Source organism: Megalobrama amblycephala, linkage group LG21, assembly GCF_018812025.1.
Source record: "Megalobrama amblycephala isolate DHTTF-2021 linkage group LG21, ASM1881202v1, whole genome shotgun sequence".
NCBI lineage: Eukaryota > Metazoa > Chordata > Actinopteri > Cypriniformes > Xenocyprididae > Megalobrama > Megalobrama amblycephala.
The window spans coordinates 6,984,570-7,002,233 of NC_063064.1; the positions used below are offsets into that span (position 1 = coordinate 6,984,570).

The window sequence follows — 17,664 nt, forward strand, 5'->3', positions numbered from 1 at the left end:
ATTGTGGAATATTTCAAAAACAATGTTCCTCAACGTCAAATTGTAAAGGCTTTGCAAATCTCATCTACAGTGCATAACATCATCAAAAGATTCAGAGAAACTAGAGAAATCTCTGTGCGTAAGGGACAATGCCGAAGACCTTTATTGGATGCCCATGGACTTCAGGCCCTCAGACAACACTGTATCACTAATCGGCGTGATTGTGTCAATGACATTACTAAACAGGCCCAGGAATACCACTATCGGTAAACACAGTCCGCCGTGCCATCTGCAGATGCCAACTAAAGCTCTATCATGCAAAAAGGAAGCCATATGTGAACATGGTCCATAAACGCCGTCGTGTCCTGTGGGCCAAGGCTCATTTAAAATGGACTGTTTCAAAGTGGAAAAGTGTTCTATGGTCAGACAAGTCCAAATTTGATATTCTTGTTGGAAATCACGGACACCGTGTCCTCCGGGCTAAAGAGGAGGGAAACCTTCCAGCATGTTATCAGTGTTCAGTTCAAAAGCCAGTACCTCTGATGGTATGGGGGTGCATAAGTGCATATGGTATGGGCAGCTTGCATGTTTTGGAAGGCACTATGAATGCTGAAAGGTATATAAAGGTTTTAGAGCAACATATGCTCCCCTCCAGATGCCGTCTATGTCAGGGAAGGCCTTGTGTATTTCAGCAGGACAATGCATAACCACATACTGCAGCTATTACAACAGCATGGCTTCGTCGTAGAAGTCCGGGTGCTGAATTGGCCTGACTGCAGTCCAGATCTTTCACCTATAGAGAAAAATACGTCAAAGATGACCACAAACTCTTCAGCAGCTGGAAACCTGTATCAGGCAAGAATGGGACCAAATTTCAACACCAAAACTCCAGAAACTCATAACCTCGATACCCAGATGTCTTCACACTGTTTTGAAAAGAAGAGGAGATGCTACACCATGGTAAACATGCCCCCGTCCCAACTATTTTGAGACCTGTAGCAGGCATTAAATTTGAAATGAGCTCATTTAGTGGATAAAAGTGACAAATTTCTCTGTTTAAACATTTATGTTATCTATGTTCTATTGTTAATAAAATACTGGTTCATGTGATTTGAAATTCTTTTAGTTTTCATTTTATTCAAATTTAAAAAACGTCCCAACATTTCCGGAATTCAGGTTGTAGTAGTATATAAATAATACTAAAATAACACTGGTTAGTAGAAATGATCATGAATGGTGTAGTGGTTCAGGCTCATGGCTCATGGCTGATAGCCAAAAGGTTGCTGACTCGATTCCTTCAAGGAGCCACCATTGTGTCCTTGAGCAAGGCAATTAGTCCTAGTTTGTTCCAGGGGGACTGTCAATGTAATAAGGTCATGGCACTGTTCTATGGATGACGTGGAAACAAATTTCACTGGCCTAGTCATGTGGAAATAAATAAAATCTCATTTTAAAAGTCATAGCTTTGGCTTAGTGGTTAGCACATGTGCTCTGTGCTGCTCAATCCAACTTCTGACATTTCCCCTCTTCTCCTCATCAGTTCTTGACCTTTCTATCTCCCTGTCCCTCCACTTTTCCACCGTCGGACCAAACCGTGCAAGAACCAAGCTCAAGTGGAAATATAACTGGAACCATTCCTTGCTGTTCTTAGAACCGTTTGGCCCGACTGTGGAAAAGCGGCTCATGAAAACTGGTCTGAAGGTCTAAAATAAAAAAAAATATATAATTAAAAAAAAAAATCATGGTTATCATTTTATAATGAATATAACAATGCCTTTAAATGATGTAGCAGCCTGTTATTATTGTCAACAGGTGATGCTGAGTGTTATTTCTTTCGGGTCTGGCTGCCATCGAGATGCTGTTCTCACAGCACTGGACAGCGCTGTCCATAACGGCCATTGGTTAGTCCTGAACAACTGTCATCTGCTGGACTGTTGGGATGTCAGAGTTGTGAACAAGTTAACACAAGTAGTGTCCTGCACTACAAAAGGTGACTCTAATAACCATACAAACTTCACCTACAAGACTTCATTATCTCATTCTAAACCACATGGGCATTTGACAGATTTGGAGACAGATGGCGGTGGAAGTGCAGGAAGACATCCCCAGTTTAGACTGTGGCTCATAACTAAAGGTGACAGACCTCACTCAGTCCCAGGTAGGCATTATTACACATCATAATCAATGAAATGTCTGCACCATGGTGTAATGAAAAAGTCAAGATAAAATAAAACGTTCGATGTTCATTTTCTTAATGCATATTCCCATAGGTGAATGATTCATGAGTGAAGTTTATATATATATATATATATATATATATATATATATATATATATATATAAACCAAACCAAAATTTATTGAGACACGAACATTTCATTCATTATTAAATTTCATTCATTATATAGTTTATTCACTATAGTTTTAAAAAAATGGTAATAAAATATGACAAGATCTCAGAGTTAAACTATTAGAAAAAAAATAATCTTAATTATGTCAGATAACACTTAAGCAAAACATGGTCAGGTCAAAGTGTCTGAATAATTTTTGGTTCCAAATTTTTATCAGTTTTACTTGTAGTCCACGATATGAAGAATTTTTGGGTATAATAAGTCATAGTTTACTTTATTTTGCTATCCTCACTTACATAAATGAACTATAGTGTCCTGCACCCAATTCAAAAAATATCAAAATGTATATATATATATATATATATATATATATATATATATATATATATTATTTATAAAAAATAATAACCAATAGCTAAATATCTTTTGTGTCCTGTGTAGACTGTTCTTGTAAGTAATGTAGCCTTTCTAAAATCTTTTTATTAGCTAATGCAGTAATTTAATGTCATTTATATCTTAATATGTTAACAACCAAAAGTAACTAAATTTAATTTTACCTATACTGATCTCACTTCAGTTTCCTGGGTTTTTGTCTTGTTTGGAAAATCTATAGGAAGAAATATTGTCTGACTGTAAATGAGACCTTTGCAATGGAAATTACTATAATGTAATTGTGCTTACACTACTGTTCAAAGCTTTGGGTTATTAAATTAGTTATTTTATTTAGCAAGGATACATTAAATCTATTTTTTTTTTTTTTAAATGACAGTAAAGATATTCAAATCAATGCTGTTCTTTTGAACTTTCAATTCATCAAAGAATCCTGAAAAAAAAAAACCATGGTTTGCACAAAAATATTAAGCAGCACAACTGTTTTCAATAATAAAACATATTATTAATTTCATATTATCAAGCATATTATCAGCATATTATAATGATTTCTGAAGGATCATGTGACACTGAAGACTGGACTAATGATGTTGAAAATTCAGCTTTGCCAACACAGAACTAAATTACATTTTAAATATATTCAAATAGAAAAGTTATTTGTAATTGTAATAATATTTCACAATGTTAATTTTTACTGTATTTTTGATTAAATAATGCAGCCTTGGTGAGCACAAGAGAGACTTTCAAAAACATTAAAAAAATTACCTCAAACTTTTGAACGAGGTTCTTCAAAGCTCATCTTGGAGTTGCTGTCATAGCAACAGGCCCATAAGCTCAAACCTGCTCAGAAGCAGACTTAAATCACGTAAACAAGATTAGACTGCATCTTTTTAAAGATGAAAGTCTGTCCCAGCCACTGCTACATTCTTACTAGAGCACCAGGGACATTAATAGTTAAAAAAATATATATATATAAATATGTTTATATGTACATAATAATAATTTGAAAATTAATTTGAAAAAAATATTTAATGTTGCGTAGTCTATAATAATACACAAAGCCAATTTTAGTTTTAATTGACATTAATTTGACAGCTACTACACTAGCGGCTTGATGCAGTGTACAAATATTAAAAAAAAAAAAAAATAATAATAATAATAATGCAATATAAATGCTATCTGCTGTGCCAAATATGTAATTGACCCTTAAGAAGCTTTAAGGGTCAATTACAACAGTTAAAATGAATAAATTGCTAATTACAATACACTTCTTGACAATAAAAAACGTGTAAAGCCTGTACAAATATGAGAAATCATAAAAAATGGAAATCGTGTAACAAACGTTTAAACATTTTATTTATCTATTATAACTTATATGTAATTTAGCCTGCCTGGCTGTTTCCTTTTTTATTATGTGATCTAATGCCAGTCACTCTCTGCATTGCTGATTAGGGTTTTGAGTATTACTATCTGCCATTCTGCCTTTTCAATGAACACAAGCACATGCAGTAATATCACACAATTTAATCCAAATATTTTAACCAAATCCACAAATTTTTTTTGAAGAACCAAATTAGCCAGAGATTAATTATCACGAATAAAAGATCTGGCATCAGTCAAATCATCTCAGATGTATTAAGTGAGGTACAAAATACGGACCCCAGGTCTAAAAAAAAGAAATAAGAAAAAACATGTGTTCCTTTTTAGAGAAAATAAATCAGTTGATTGAAGTTCTGGAGTCTACAGCATACAAATGCTCTCTGATGTACATAATCTATTATCTGATACAGCTGCTGTTAGGATTAGAGCCCTGCATGTGGTGTGTGATTCCTCCTGGGACCTGAAGGATGTATTGTGGTCCTCAGTAAAACAGACACTCTGCTTCTCTCCTGAAGACACTGTACACATTCAGTGTGCAATCCTGCACTCTGTCCTGCTGCAGAGACAAACATTCAAACACCTGTGTCAAGGACAGCTTTACCTTTGGTGAGGATTTGAACATACATCACTGCACAAAATGTTATAAAACATTCTGACTTAATCATTCCTACATTCATAGGACTCAGGAAGATCTACTTGCTCTGATTGATGCACATCACCGTATAACCAAACACTGTAGTGACCCCACTGAAGCATTAGAGTACATAGCAGGTACTGCTGGGACATTAAATGATTTAAAATACAAATACAAATTATGTGTTGGTTGATGTTGGTTGATCTGTTCTCTCAACAGGTCACCTGGTTTATGGGAGCCATGTGTCAGACCATGCTGATCTAGCAGTTGTGCAGAGTGTGGTTAGGGCCTGTCTAAGTCAGCCGTCTACTTTATGGGGGTGTGGCCAACACATTCTTTCAGATATCATTAACTGTACAGGAAGATTTGGTATGCAAACACACCGTATCACTTAAATTTCCATAAACTATATAGCAGTGGTTCTCAGCCAGGGGGGCCTGAGACATGCAAACTTCCAAGGTGGCCAAAATTATTTTAAAAAATTAAGCAAAACAAGTTTTAAAGAGGACCTATTATCCTTTTTTACATTTTCAACTTTCTTTAGTGTGTAATATTGAGCATGAAACAGGTCTAAGCACAAAGTCCATTCCAAAGGGAGTTATTCTCTATACCAGTAAGGACTATTTCTGAACTCCCTGAAACCAGGGCCGTTCTTAAGAGGTACTTTAGGGGGTTCGGTGGTGTCAAATACGTCTTGTCTCTGAAAGCTACAGCTGGTGTTTGATACATGTGAATGTCTTTTAGATATTCTACAAGTTTTGACGCATATCTTCTTAACTTGTATTCTCGAAGTCCATTGTTTCCTTTATCATGGTTAATTCTTCCAAGTCAATAAAGAATCACATTTCTCTATAGCGTAATCCTCTTGCTCAGCGATGTCAAATTATTTGTAGAGATACTATACTTGTGAGCCAGTTTATGCTATATCACAATTATGAAACGGTCAAAAGCTTTGTGTTCTCCCACTGTGCGTCTGAACTTATTGCATGTGCGTCAATATCTTTTGACGTGCGCTACAAAAAAATGTGCGCTACGTCACTGAACATGCGAGTGAGAACAAATATAAGCCAAATAAATATATTCAACAGTAAATTACTTATTAAGAAAAACAATTATTATACCAAATTTACATATAATTAATATAAAATATATGGCTCTTACAGCTGGAAAAGTCATGTTAATTCATTGGTTTAAAACCAGTCAACATTTATCAGTTAAACATCTCTTTCTGAAATTTAATTATTTTAATTATATTATGTAATTTAACTATTTTATATTATAATTATATTATTTTAATTAAACTCATTTTAGTTGCTTATTATCAATGGACACTGTGTAAATTAAAAAATTCTGTAAATTAAAAAAAGTTAAAAACAAAACAAAAACTGTACTAGAGAAAACTCAGCCTACAGGGGAAGGGGGCCTTCGAATATTGTTGTGGATACTCATGGGGCCTTAGAGTAAAAAAATTAGATGAGAATCACTGCTATATAGTACTTTTTAAGCTTCCTATAATAATTAAACATTTAAATGCTTCACTTGAAGGGTTAGTTCACGCAAAAATGAAAATTCTGTCATTAATTACTCACCCTCATTTCGTTCCACATCCGTAAGACCTTCGTTCATTTTCGGATAACAAATTAAGATATTTTTGATCAAATCCGATGGCTCAGTGAGGCCTGCATTGACAGCAAGTTAATTTAGACTTTCGAACGCCCAGAAAGGTACTAAAGATATATTTAAAACAGTTGATGTTACTACAGTGGTTCAACCTTAATGTTATGAAGTGATGAGAATACTTTTTGTGCGCAAAAAAAACAAAATAATGACTTTATTTAACAATATCTAGTGATGGGCAATTTCAAAACACTGCCTCATGAAGCTTCGAAGCTTTACGAATCTTTTTGTTTTGAATCAGTGGTTCGGAACATGTATCAAACGATCTCAAACTGCCAGAGTCATGTGATTTCAGTAAACGGGCCTTCGTTGAATCATAAGTGTTTTGAAATTTCAGTGGTTCACGTGACTTTGCTCCAAACCACTGATTCGAAACAAAAGATTCATAAAGATTCGAAGCTTCATAAGCAGTGTTTTGAAATCACCCATCACTAGATTTGTTGAATAAAATCGTTATTTTGTTTTTTTGTTGCACAAAAAGTATTCTTCTTACTTCATAACATTAAGGTTGAACCATTGTAGTCACATGAACTGTTTTAAATATGTTTTTAGTAGCTTTCTGGGCATTTGAAAGTATAAATTAACTTGCTGTCAATGTAGGCCTCACGAGTCATCAGATTTTATCAAAAATATCTTAAAGGTGCCCTAGAATTAAAAATTGAATTTACCTTGGCATAGTTAAATAACAAGAGTTCAGTACATGGAAATGACATACAGTGAGTCTCAAACTCAAACTCGTTTCCTCCTTCTTATATAAATCTCATTTGTTTAAAAAAGTCAGAAGAACAGGCGAATCTCAACATAACACCGACTGTTACATAACAGTCGGGATCATTAATATGTACGCCCCCAATATTTGCATATGCCAGCTCATGTTCAAGGCATTAGACAAGGGCAAAACGTCTGGATGTGTACAGCTGAATCATCAGACTAGGTAAGCAAGCAAGGACAATAGCGAAAAAATGGCAGATGGAGCGATAATAACTGACATGATCCATGATATCATGATATTTTTAGTGATATTTGTAAACTGTCTTTCTAAATGTTTCGTTAGCATGTTGCTAATGTACTGTTAAATGTGGTTAAAGTTACCATCGTTTCTTACTGTATTCACGGAGACAAGAGAGCCGTCGTTATTTTCATTATTAAACACTTGCAGTCTGTATAATTCATAAACACAGCTTCATTCTTTATAAATCTCTCCAACAGTGTGTAATGTTAGCTTTAGCCACAGAGCACTATCAAACTCATTCAGAATCAAATGTAAACATCCAAATAAATACCATACTTGCACGATTAGACATGCTGCATGACGAACACTTTGTAAAGATCCATTTTGAGGGTTATATTAGCTGTGTGAACTTTGTTTATGCAATGATAGAGTCGAGAGCTTGGGAGGGGGTGGAGAGCGCGAGCAATTAAAGGGGCCGCAGCCTGAATCGGCGTATTTCTAATTATGCCCCAAAATAGGCAGTTAAAAAAATTAATTAAAAAAAAAATCTATGGGGTATTTTGAGCTGAAACTTCACAGACACATTCAGGGGACACCTTAGACTTATATTACATCTTGTAAAAAAACGTTCGATGGCACCTTTAATATGTGTTCCGAAGATGAACGAAGGTCTTACAGGTGTAGAACAACATGAGGGTGAATAATTAATGACAGAATTTTCATTTTTGGGTGAACTAACCCTTTAATTATCACACACTAATTATCACAAACTCAATGTTTTTGGATTTTTTTGCAGACAGTGGGGGCCTTTTGAAAGACCTGAGACATCGTATTCAAAGTATCACTAGCAGTACGGACCCGTTAATTTTGGGATTTAGTCCAGGTATGGCAGGTGAACTGGTGAAGCTAAAAAGTCATACCCTCAACATTCTACTGCATCAGTCACAGAACATTTATACTGATATCAAGGGAGAGACCAGTCTTTTAATGCAACCCCAAGAACTTCCAGACTATAGAACAGCTTGGGAAAGGTTGCTAACTTACAAGACAAGCTGAGGAAAATGGACATTGGCATGGGAATAGAATCTGCGTCTCTTGGTCCGTTGCGTTGTTTCTTCCAGGCAGAGTGGGAGCGTCTGGATTCGCTGGTGTCTTCCCTCCTTTTAAACAATTTTCAGCCAGTTAAATATAACATGACAAGCTCCACTGCTGCCTATCTAACATCATCAGCTCTCTCATGTCTGGAGACTCAAGCAGACCTGCTCAGGTCATACCTGTGGGAGGAGTCATCCAGTACTGCACCTCATGTTTATCGACTGGCTGCCTTTCTCAATCCCAGAGGCTTTCTGACAGCGCTGATCAGAGATGCAGCCCACATCCAAAACAAGGATATCAGTCTTTACTGTTTGCATTTCAAGGTAAAGCTCAGTTTTTCAAACACATCCTGGAAAAATCAGCCAGATAAATTCCACAAATAGGGTACAAAAATAGGATAAAAATAGGGTTGCAAATTTTGCATAAATGAAGTAGCTGTCATTCAGCTAGTTATAAATTGTTTTTTAATTATTGATGCTTATATTTACCATGAATTGAATAAAAATATTTGTTTCATGTTATTTAATAGTTTATCAAACATATACTGTACACTGTAAGAAATGATTCTGTGGTCATGTAGATTTGAATGAATGTTTTTGGTTAAAATGTATTCAATATAATTGTGTTTATGATTTTGAGGCAAATATTTAATTAAATTTCAAATAAAAATGGTTGGAATAAAATCTACCCATTGTAGTTAAATAAAACATAAGCATTATATTTACCTAATCCCAAATGGAGAGAATATTGAGTGAATTCAAATTAATGTAATCAGGCAATTTTTAATTGAAAAGCACTTCCTGTCAAAGTGCGCCTTTTTTATGCAGCAGGCCTACAAGACATTTGAAGAGAGTAACATTAGGCTACAGACAGTGAATGTTCGTTTTCTTCTATATTGCTCATCTTGCAAAATTTAACTGGTTGACTTTAGGTAAGAAAACTTATTTTGTTATNAAAGGCAAGTGCAAGTGCAGTCATTCAGTCATTTAATAATTGATACTGAATCTCACAGATTTGTGTTTGCCAGGTTTGCTGCACAAGAGGAAAGTTAAGATTCCTGTAAAACATTTACAAATCTTAAAAGATCTTTATCAAAGATATGAGACCTTACTTGTCTTCACATTTAAAAATTAATATGAAAAAGGAAACTTGGGTCTAAAACATGTTGATTATGGTCAATAAACTTGCTAACCCAAACAAAATGCAGTACTATGCTAAATGTTGATAGCATATTCTCAGAAACGTCTCGGTTACGTATGTAACCCTCGTTCCCTGAAGGAGGGAACGGAGACGTACGTCCCGTCGCCACAGTTTCTGTACCCTCGCTGTAGTGCGGACACCAGTTGTCTCCTCAGCGAAAAACAGAGTGCGATTGCATCCGCTTCCTATTTATGTACACCTGTCGGGGGCGGTGCGCATTATGCAAATATCGCACGCCAATTCCATTGGCTTGTTTTAGTTTACACGAAGATGATAGGGCTCTCTAAGCGATATCCCAATTCGTCGGTCACTACTGACGTACGTCTCCGTTCCCTCCTTCAGGGAACGAGGGTTACATACGTAACCGAGACGTTCCCTTTCAGTCGGTCACGTTCGACGTACGTCAGTAGTGACCGACGAATTGGGATCCCAACTAAAGCGCCACAGTTACGAAACCCCTTCCAGTGCCCAGCGCAAGCTCAGCCGCCCATAGCACCGGCTGACGGTGAAGGGGGCGAGCTTACACCGAGAGGTCTACTGCTGTCTAACCACTACCCACTAGTAAACTAGACTACACTGGGGAAGCGAACCCGTGAGGGACGCTGCGGAGACCACTACCTACCCAATGGGGGAGGAGTTTACGTGGGAATACACATATGGACTGGCCCGGGGGGCAGTACGCATATGGAGTCCCTGGGATGGCTCCACCTGGTTAGGGGGAGACTCATCTGACAGGTGACAGCAGAGCTGGCTCTGCTAAGGGAAAGACACGGACTCGGCCCGTAGGGAGTTTTAAACCGTGGAAAATACACATATGGGACCGCTCACGTAGAGGGGTCACGACATATGGGCCCCAGCCAACAGACAGCGTCAGCGACGGATGTAGGCCTGGCATCAGACACTCCGCAATGTCCGAGCCGAAGGGGGAGGCGGAGGAGCTCGACAGGGTTCGCCAAGCGGGGAACACGACTGGAGAGAAGTATGCACGTATCCGGCCAGTGGCGGGAATGGCATTGCAAGCCGACACTTAGAGTGGGTACAGCACGTCTACCGACTAGTGGATGCGAGTACACGTGAAGATACCGGCTCTACACGTAGGCTATAAAACCTAGCGAACGTGTTGGGTGTCGCCCAGCCCGCAGCTCTACAAATATCTGTCAGCGAGGCGCCATGAGCCAGCGCCCAGGAAGAGGCCACCCCTCTGGTGGAGTGGGCTCTCAACCCGAGCGGGCAAGGCACGCCCTGGGATTCATACGCCAAGGCGATGGCATCCACTATCCAGTGGGCCATCCTCTGCTTGGAGACAGCCTTTCCCTTCTGCTGGCCTCCGTAACAGATGAAGAGCTGATCTGAGGTCCTGAAGCTTCGCGTTCTATCCACGTAAACGCGCAGAGCGCGGACGGGACAGAGCAAAGCTAGGGCTGGGTCTGCCTCCTCCGAGGGCAGCGCTTGCAGGTTCACTACCTGATCTCTGAAGGGAGTGGTAGGAACCTTGGGCACGTATCCAGGCCGGGGTCTCAGAATAACGTGAGAATCACCGGGCCCGAATTCTAGGCACGTTTCGTCGACCGAAAATGCATGCAGATCCCCTACCCTCTTCAGGGAAGCCAATGCAACCAGAAGAACCGTCTTAAGAGACATTAGTTTCAGATCGACTGATTGCAAAGGCTCAAAGGGATGACCCCGGAGAGCTGTGAGAACCAGGGTCAAATCCCAAGAGGGTACGGAGGAAGGGCGAGGAGGATTTAACCTCCTCGCTCCCCTCAGGAATCTGACGATCAGATCGTGTTTCCCCAGGGACTTACCCTCAACTGCGTGGCGATGTGCGGCGATAGCGGCAACATACACCTTAAGGGTGGAGGGAGACAGCCTTCGCTCCAACCCTTCTTGCAGGAAGGAAAGCACGGATCCGACCGAACATGATCGGGGGTCCTCTCGGCGAGAGGCGCACCATTCGACGAACAGGTTCCACTTCAACGCATAGAGACTCCTAGTGGAAGGAGCTCTAGCGGAAGTGATGGTGTCTACGACCGCTTGCGGGAGATCACTCAGAACCTCCGCATCCCGTCCAGGGACCACACGTGGAGGTTCCATAGATCGGGACGCGGGTGCCACAGGGTGCCCCGTCTCTGAGTCAGGAGGTCCTTCCTCAGAGGAATCGGCCAGGGAGGGGCTGTCGCGAGGAGAATGAGGTCTGAGAACCAGGTCCGAGTGGGCCAATACGGAGCCACTAACAGAACCTGCTCCCCGTCCTCCCTGACCTTGCACAGGAGCTGTGCGAGAAGGCTCACTGGGGGAAACGCATATTTGCGCAGACCCGGGGGCCAGCTGTGTGCCAGGGCATCCGTGCCGAGCGTGCCGCCGGTCAGGGAATAAAACCACTGGCAGTGGGCAGTTTCCGGGGAGGCAAACAGGTCTACCTGGGCCTCGCCGAAACGCTGCCAAATCAGCTGGACCGCCTGGGGGTGGAGCCGCCACTCGCCCGCAAGTGGAGGCTGCCGTGACAGCGCGTCGGCTGCACGGTTGAGCACACCTGGGACATGAGTGGCCCGAAGGGACCTCAGATACTTCTGACTCCACAACAAGAGATGGCGGGCGAGTTGCGACATGCGACGGGAGCGTAGACCACCCTGATGGTTGATGTACGCAACGGCCGCAGTGCTGTCTGAGCGGACTAGAACGTGCTTGCCTGACAACAGCTTCTTGAAGCGGGCCAGCGCAAGACGAACCGCTAGCAACTCGAGGCAATTGATATGCCAATGCAGCTGAGGCCCCGTCCAAAGACCTGCCACTGCATGCCCGTTGTACGTGGCCCCCCATCCCGTGGCAGAGGCATCCGTGGAGACCACAGCGTGCCTGGACACTTGTTCGAGGGGTACTCCGGCCCGCAGGAACGAAGGGTCCGACCACCGGACAAGGGTGCGACGGCAGCTCGGTGTCACGGGGACACGGAGCGTGCCGCACTGCCACGCCCATCTCGGGACCCGGCCGCGGAGCCAGTGTTGAAGCGGTCTCATATGAAGCAATCCGAGCGGCGTGACCGCGGCTGCAGATGCCATATGCCCCAGGAGCCTCTGAAAAACTTTCAGTGGAACCGCTGTCCTGCACTTGAGCGAACTCAGGCAGTTCAACACCGACTGGACACGCGCCTCGGTGAGACGCGCAGTCCGTGCAACCGAGTCTAGCTCGAGACCGAGATAAGAGATCCTCTGCCCGGGGGCGAGTTTGCTCTTGTCCCAGTTGACCCGAAGACCCAACCGGCTGAGGTGAGCTAAAACCATGTCCCTGTGTTCGCACAACTGCTCTCGCGAGCTGGCCAGGATCAGCCAGTCGTCGAGATAGTTGAGAATACGAACGCCCTGTTCCTTGAGGGGAACAATGGCCGCCTCCGCAACCTTCGTAAAGACGCGGGGTGACAGGGCCAGCCCGAAGGGTAGGACCTTGTACTGATATGCCCGACCCTCGAACGCAAACCGGAGGAAGGGTCTGTGTCGAGGTAGAATCGAGACATGAAAGTACGCGTCCTTCAGGTCTATTGCTGCAAACCAATCCCGGGGACGGACGCATTCGAAAATGCGTTTCTGCGTGAGCATCTTGAACGGCATCTTGTGAAGATACCGGTTCAGGACGCGCAGATCCAGGATTGGCCGTAGCCCACCGCCCTTTTTTGGTACAATGAAGTAGGGGCTGTAAAACCCCGACTTCATATCGGCTGGAGGGACCGGCTTGATTGCATCCTTCGCCAGGAGGACAGCAATCTCCGCCCGGAGAACAGGGGCACTGTCCAACGACACCTGAGTGAAGTGGACACCCCTGAAGACCGGGGGACGCCGGGCGAACTGAATCGCATAGCCGAGTCTGATAGTGCGAATGAGCCAGCGGGACGGGCTGGGAAGCGTGCTCCACGCCTCCAGACTCCGAACCAGCGGGACCAAAGGCACCACAGACGCACCGGGGGTGGGGCAGCAAGGCAGAGAGGGACCCGACTCGGGCGGCTTGGAAGCGGCCGCGAGTGGGGTCGGACTCTGCGAGGCAGCAGTGTGCATGGGAGACGGCGCACGGGACGCGGTCTGCGCCATCACACTGCCGCCTGCTGGCGAATGGGGAGGGTGCTGCCAGCGGCGAGGCGGGGCCTGGCACACTGGCAGACACACCTTGTTGTGACCTGGAGCTTGAGGAAACTGCTCTTTTTGTGGCAAAGTGGGTACCGCTGGACTCCGGAGAGCCAGCGGCGGTAGATAGACAGACGCCACAAAATCCCCCCGGCCCTCCTCCGGGGGTGGGAGAGCAGATGGAATACTCTCCCGAAGGGCAGGAACCTTCCGCTCCAGGTCGCCCGTCTCAGGGCCGAGTTTTCCCCGACCGCTTGCCACCTGGCTTGGCAGAGACGGGCTGGGCACCACGTCCGCGACCGGCACCCTGCTGTTTGGCTGGTGTAGGCTGCTGCTTTGCCGACTTAGCAGGGGCGGAGGAAGACGCAGGCGGGCGCCCTCGGCGACGAGCGGGCTGAGGCTGAGCCACGGGCGGCTGGGTGGAGGCAGCAGCGGACCGCCGTGGCATGACATGTCTGATAGCCTCAGCCTGCTTCTGTGCAGCGGAGAACTGTTGGGCACAGCTCTCCACCGCGTCGCCGAAAAGGCCGACCGGAGACACGGGGGAATCCAGGAACCGATGTTTGTCGGTCTCCCTCATGTCTGCCAAGGTCAGCCAGAGGTGGCGTTGCTGGACTACCAGTGTAGACATCGCCTGGCCAACAGAACGCGCTGTCACCTTCGTTGCCCGGAGGGCAAGGTCAGTGGCAGCGCGCAGCTCCCCAAGCAGCTGTTGGTCAGGACCTTCCTGGGGCATCTGCGACAGCGCTTTTGCCTGATAGACCTGCAAAAGGGCCATCGCGTGCAGGGCAGAGGCAGCCTGCCCACAGGCACTGTAAGCTTTCTCAGTCAGACCGGCTGAGAAATCACAGGCCTGGGACGGGAGACGCGGCTCACCGCGCCCGCCAGCGGCCGTTGGACACAACTGCATCGCAACAGACCGCTCGACTGGCGGGAGCTTCGCGTACCCCCTGGCTTCCCCGCCGTCCAGGGAGGTGAAGGCGGACGAGGGACCAGGCCCTGTACGAGCCCCATACGGAGCTTGCCAAGACCTGGTCACCTCATCGTGTACTTCCGGGAAGAAAGGCATTGGGGCGGGACGCTGGATTTGACCAGCGCGACCCCCCCCCAAGTACCAATCGTCCAACCGAGATGGGCCGGGACAGGGTGGAGGGTTCCACCCAAGCCCGACGCACAAGGCGGCCCGGGAGAGCACAGCCGTGAGCTCGGGATCCAATTCGGGCAACACTACCGTCCCGGGCGGCAGCGCGTCCGGATCTTCCCCCGAGGACTCAGGCTCACCTTCCGATGCAGCGGTCGACATCCGATCCGCCGCCAGCACACCAAAGGTAACGGCTGGACAGTCCGTAGAGGGCCCAGCGGAAACCAACGGTGGCACGATGGGTTGCGGTGCTGATGAGGCGGCAGGGGCCCGAGGAGCGTTTCCGCTCGGCGGGAAAGCCCTGACCGGAATCCTCAGGTCGCCTTCTCTATACAGCGCCGTACCGTCATTCCGGTTCCGGGGGCCGGAAAAAACGGTCGTACGCGGCATAGGAGAGGGGACCCCCGCTTCCTGAGACTTCAGGAAGGAGAGCCTCGACCTCAGCACCGCGATGGTCATGTTCCCGCAATGGGAACATGAACCATCCACAAAAGCTGCTTCAGCGTGCAGAATGCCCAAACACGAGATGCAACGATTGTGCCCATCAGCAGGGACCAGGGAACGACCGCATCCATTAACGCACAGACGAAATGACATACTGTCAGGGTTCGTCTGTAAAGCTCTTTTAGAAGGGGAAGTCAACTCACTCGTGCTGAAGCACCCAGGGAGCGACGCGATGTGTCAGGTACACCACTCCCTGACACACCGAGGAACCGGCCCAAATCGCTCACACACACACTCTTTGTGTTGCTGTGAAAACAGCAGTTTTAGAGCTTATAGCTCAGCTCCTCGGACACTCGCGACCTCGCTGAACGTGCCCTCTTCACCAGCACTAAAAGCTCGCTGTGATCCTCTTCCGTTTTTTGTTTTAGAATAAATAACAAACGAAGAAAAGAGTCTTCTAAATAGGACACCAGAGAATGGCTCCGAAGCGAAAGACAGAGTGCGATTGCATCCGCTTCCTATTTATGTACACCTGTCGGGGGCGGTGCGCATTATGCAAATATCGCACGCCAATTCCATTGGCTTGTTTTAGTTTACACGAAGATGATAGGGCTCTCTAAGCGATATCCCAATTCGTCGGTCACTACTGACGTACGTCGAACGTGACCGACTGAAAGGGAAACGCATTTTTACAAACATGTATAAAGGAAATATATTTAGGCTATGCTATTGAATGTGATTATTCGCCGCAATAAAAACACTCTGCATAATTCTTTCTGCTGACATTCACACTACAGGTATAAAACTTTCCCACATGGGAGAATAATTGCAGTAGATGCTACACTGTAATCCTCTCTAGAGCAATCCAGATATCTGCCGTGGTTGTTCTGTATTGTATATCAGATCCTTCTGTCACTGTCAACATTTTAAGGATTTATTACAGACTAAGCTCTTTTGGGCTAACATTCAGAGACCAATTTACTCCAACCTTCCATAAACCTGGTAAAACTGGCCAGCTAGTAATGAGTAGAGAACAAATTCATGGGTAAAATTTGAGAATGAAACCTAGATCTACAAGATACTACAGGTAAATAGGGTAAAAAATGTTAACTTATACATATCACCATACTTTTGCCAGGTTATTAATCACAGTACATTAAGAGAATAGTTTAGAATTACACATTTTCTGAAAAGTTATGTATAAATATGCAAATGATACATTATCTAATTAAATATTCAATAATAAATTAATAAATAAGTAATACATTTCCAGAACAGAACTCTGAACATTAGATAAAGCCAGGTTCAAAATTTTTGTTTTATTTTGTTGACATATAACAATTTTAATTTTTTTTTTTTTTTTTTTTTTGCATGCTATACTGAAGTGGAGGTTTCTGGATCAGTGCATGAGAGAGGGGAATGCAATGGGGGCGCTTTGCGTGAGCTTACACACGGCAGTCGGTGATTGGCTGAATGTGACAACGTAGTGTAGTACATCGCTGAAACCATAAATAGACACCATGCCAGGGTGTTGCCAGATTGTATTTGTCTGAAGAAGATGTGCAGGCATGGCTTGGGCCATGGCAGCGAGACACAGCGTCTTGTTCCCCTCTCAGGGAACCGGGTTACATACATGACCTGAGACGCTCCCTTTCGAATGGAACTCAATGCAGCTTGATGCTATGGGAACTTTATTACCAACTTCACGATGCCACAAGATAACACAGGACAATGTATATATGCACAGACAATTGTTGAGCACAGGCTGAAACAATCAACCCTGAAGGACTTGAGACCCTTAGGGTGTAGCTGTTATCTAAATTCCAAGTCCTTTTTCAGGTTAGCCTGGTAGGCCTGCAAGACCTCCATGGAGTGAAGGATGCAACAGCCTGACCTTCTGCCATGTAAGCCTTACCCATGTTACCCTACAAGGCTTGGTGGGTAAGGCTGCAACAATACACTTGTAGCGGAGGTTAAGCTTTGCACTAGTTCAGTTTAATTCGAACCCCTGCAGACAGTCGGTCAGAACTGTGTAGTGACATCAATGAGGAATTCACTCAGCACACTCCAGAATATCTTTCAGTGAGTTTACTGATTAAAGGTAAAGCAAAAGGGTGTGTGGTTCTGTAATGAAATACAGAAATAACTTTACATTAGTGATAAATTTACATAAACATTTACAGGTACAATCATCATACAATAGAAATCTTTACAGATATAAATTTAGCTACAAATTAAGCATTTCAATACAATTTAAAGCATTAAATACAGGATATTCAACGTAAGTCCACAAGATGGCGCCATTAGCGCA

At 44.1% G+C, this 17,664-nt stretch overlaps 1 protein-coding gene across 1 annotated transcript in view; it reads left to right on the top strand.

Moving 5' to 3' along the window:
• LOC125257218 (dynein heavy chain domain-containing protein 1) overlaps nucleotides 1-8,920 on the top strand; it is a 35,510-nt gene extending 26,590 nt beyond the window's left edge. The window contains 7 exon segments of the mRNA XM_048173687.1: nucleotides 1,792-1,969; nucleotides 2,045-2,137; nucleotides 4,509-4,704; nucleotides 4,778-4,869; nucleotides 4,952-5,101; nucleotides 8,158-8,413; nucleotides 8,416-8,920. Of these exon segments, the coding sequence (XP_048029644.1) occupies nucleotides 1,792-1,969; nucleotides 2,045-2,137; nucleotides 4,509-4,704; nucleotides 4,778-4,869; nucleotides 4,952-5,101; nucleotides 8,158-8,413; nucleotides 8,416-8,839 (1,389 nt within the window). The 3' untranslated portion in view covers nucleotides 8,840-8,920.
• Nucleotides 8,921-17,664: the final 8,744 nt, after the last annotated feature.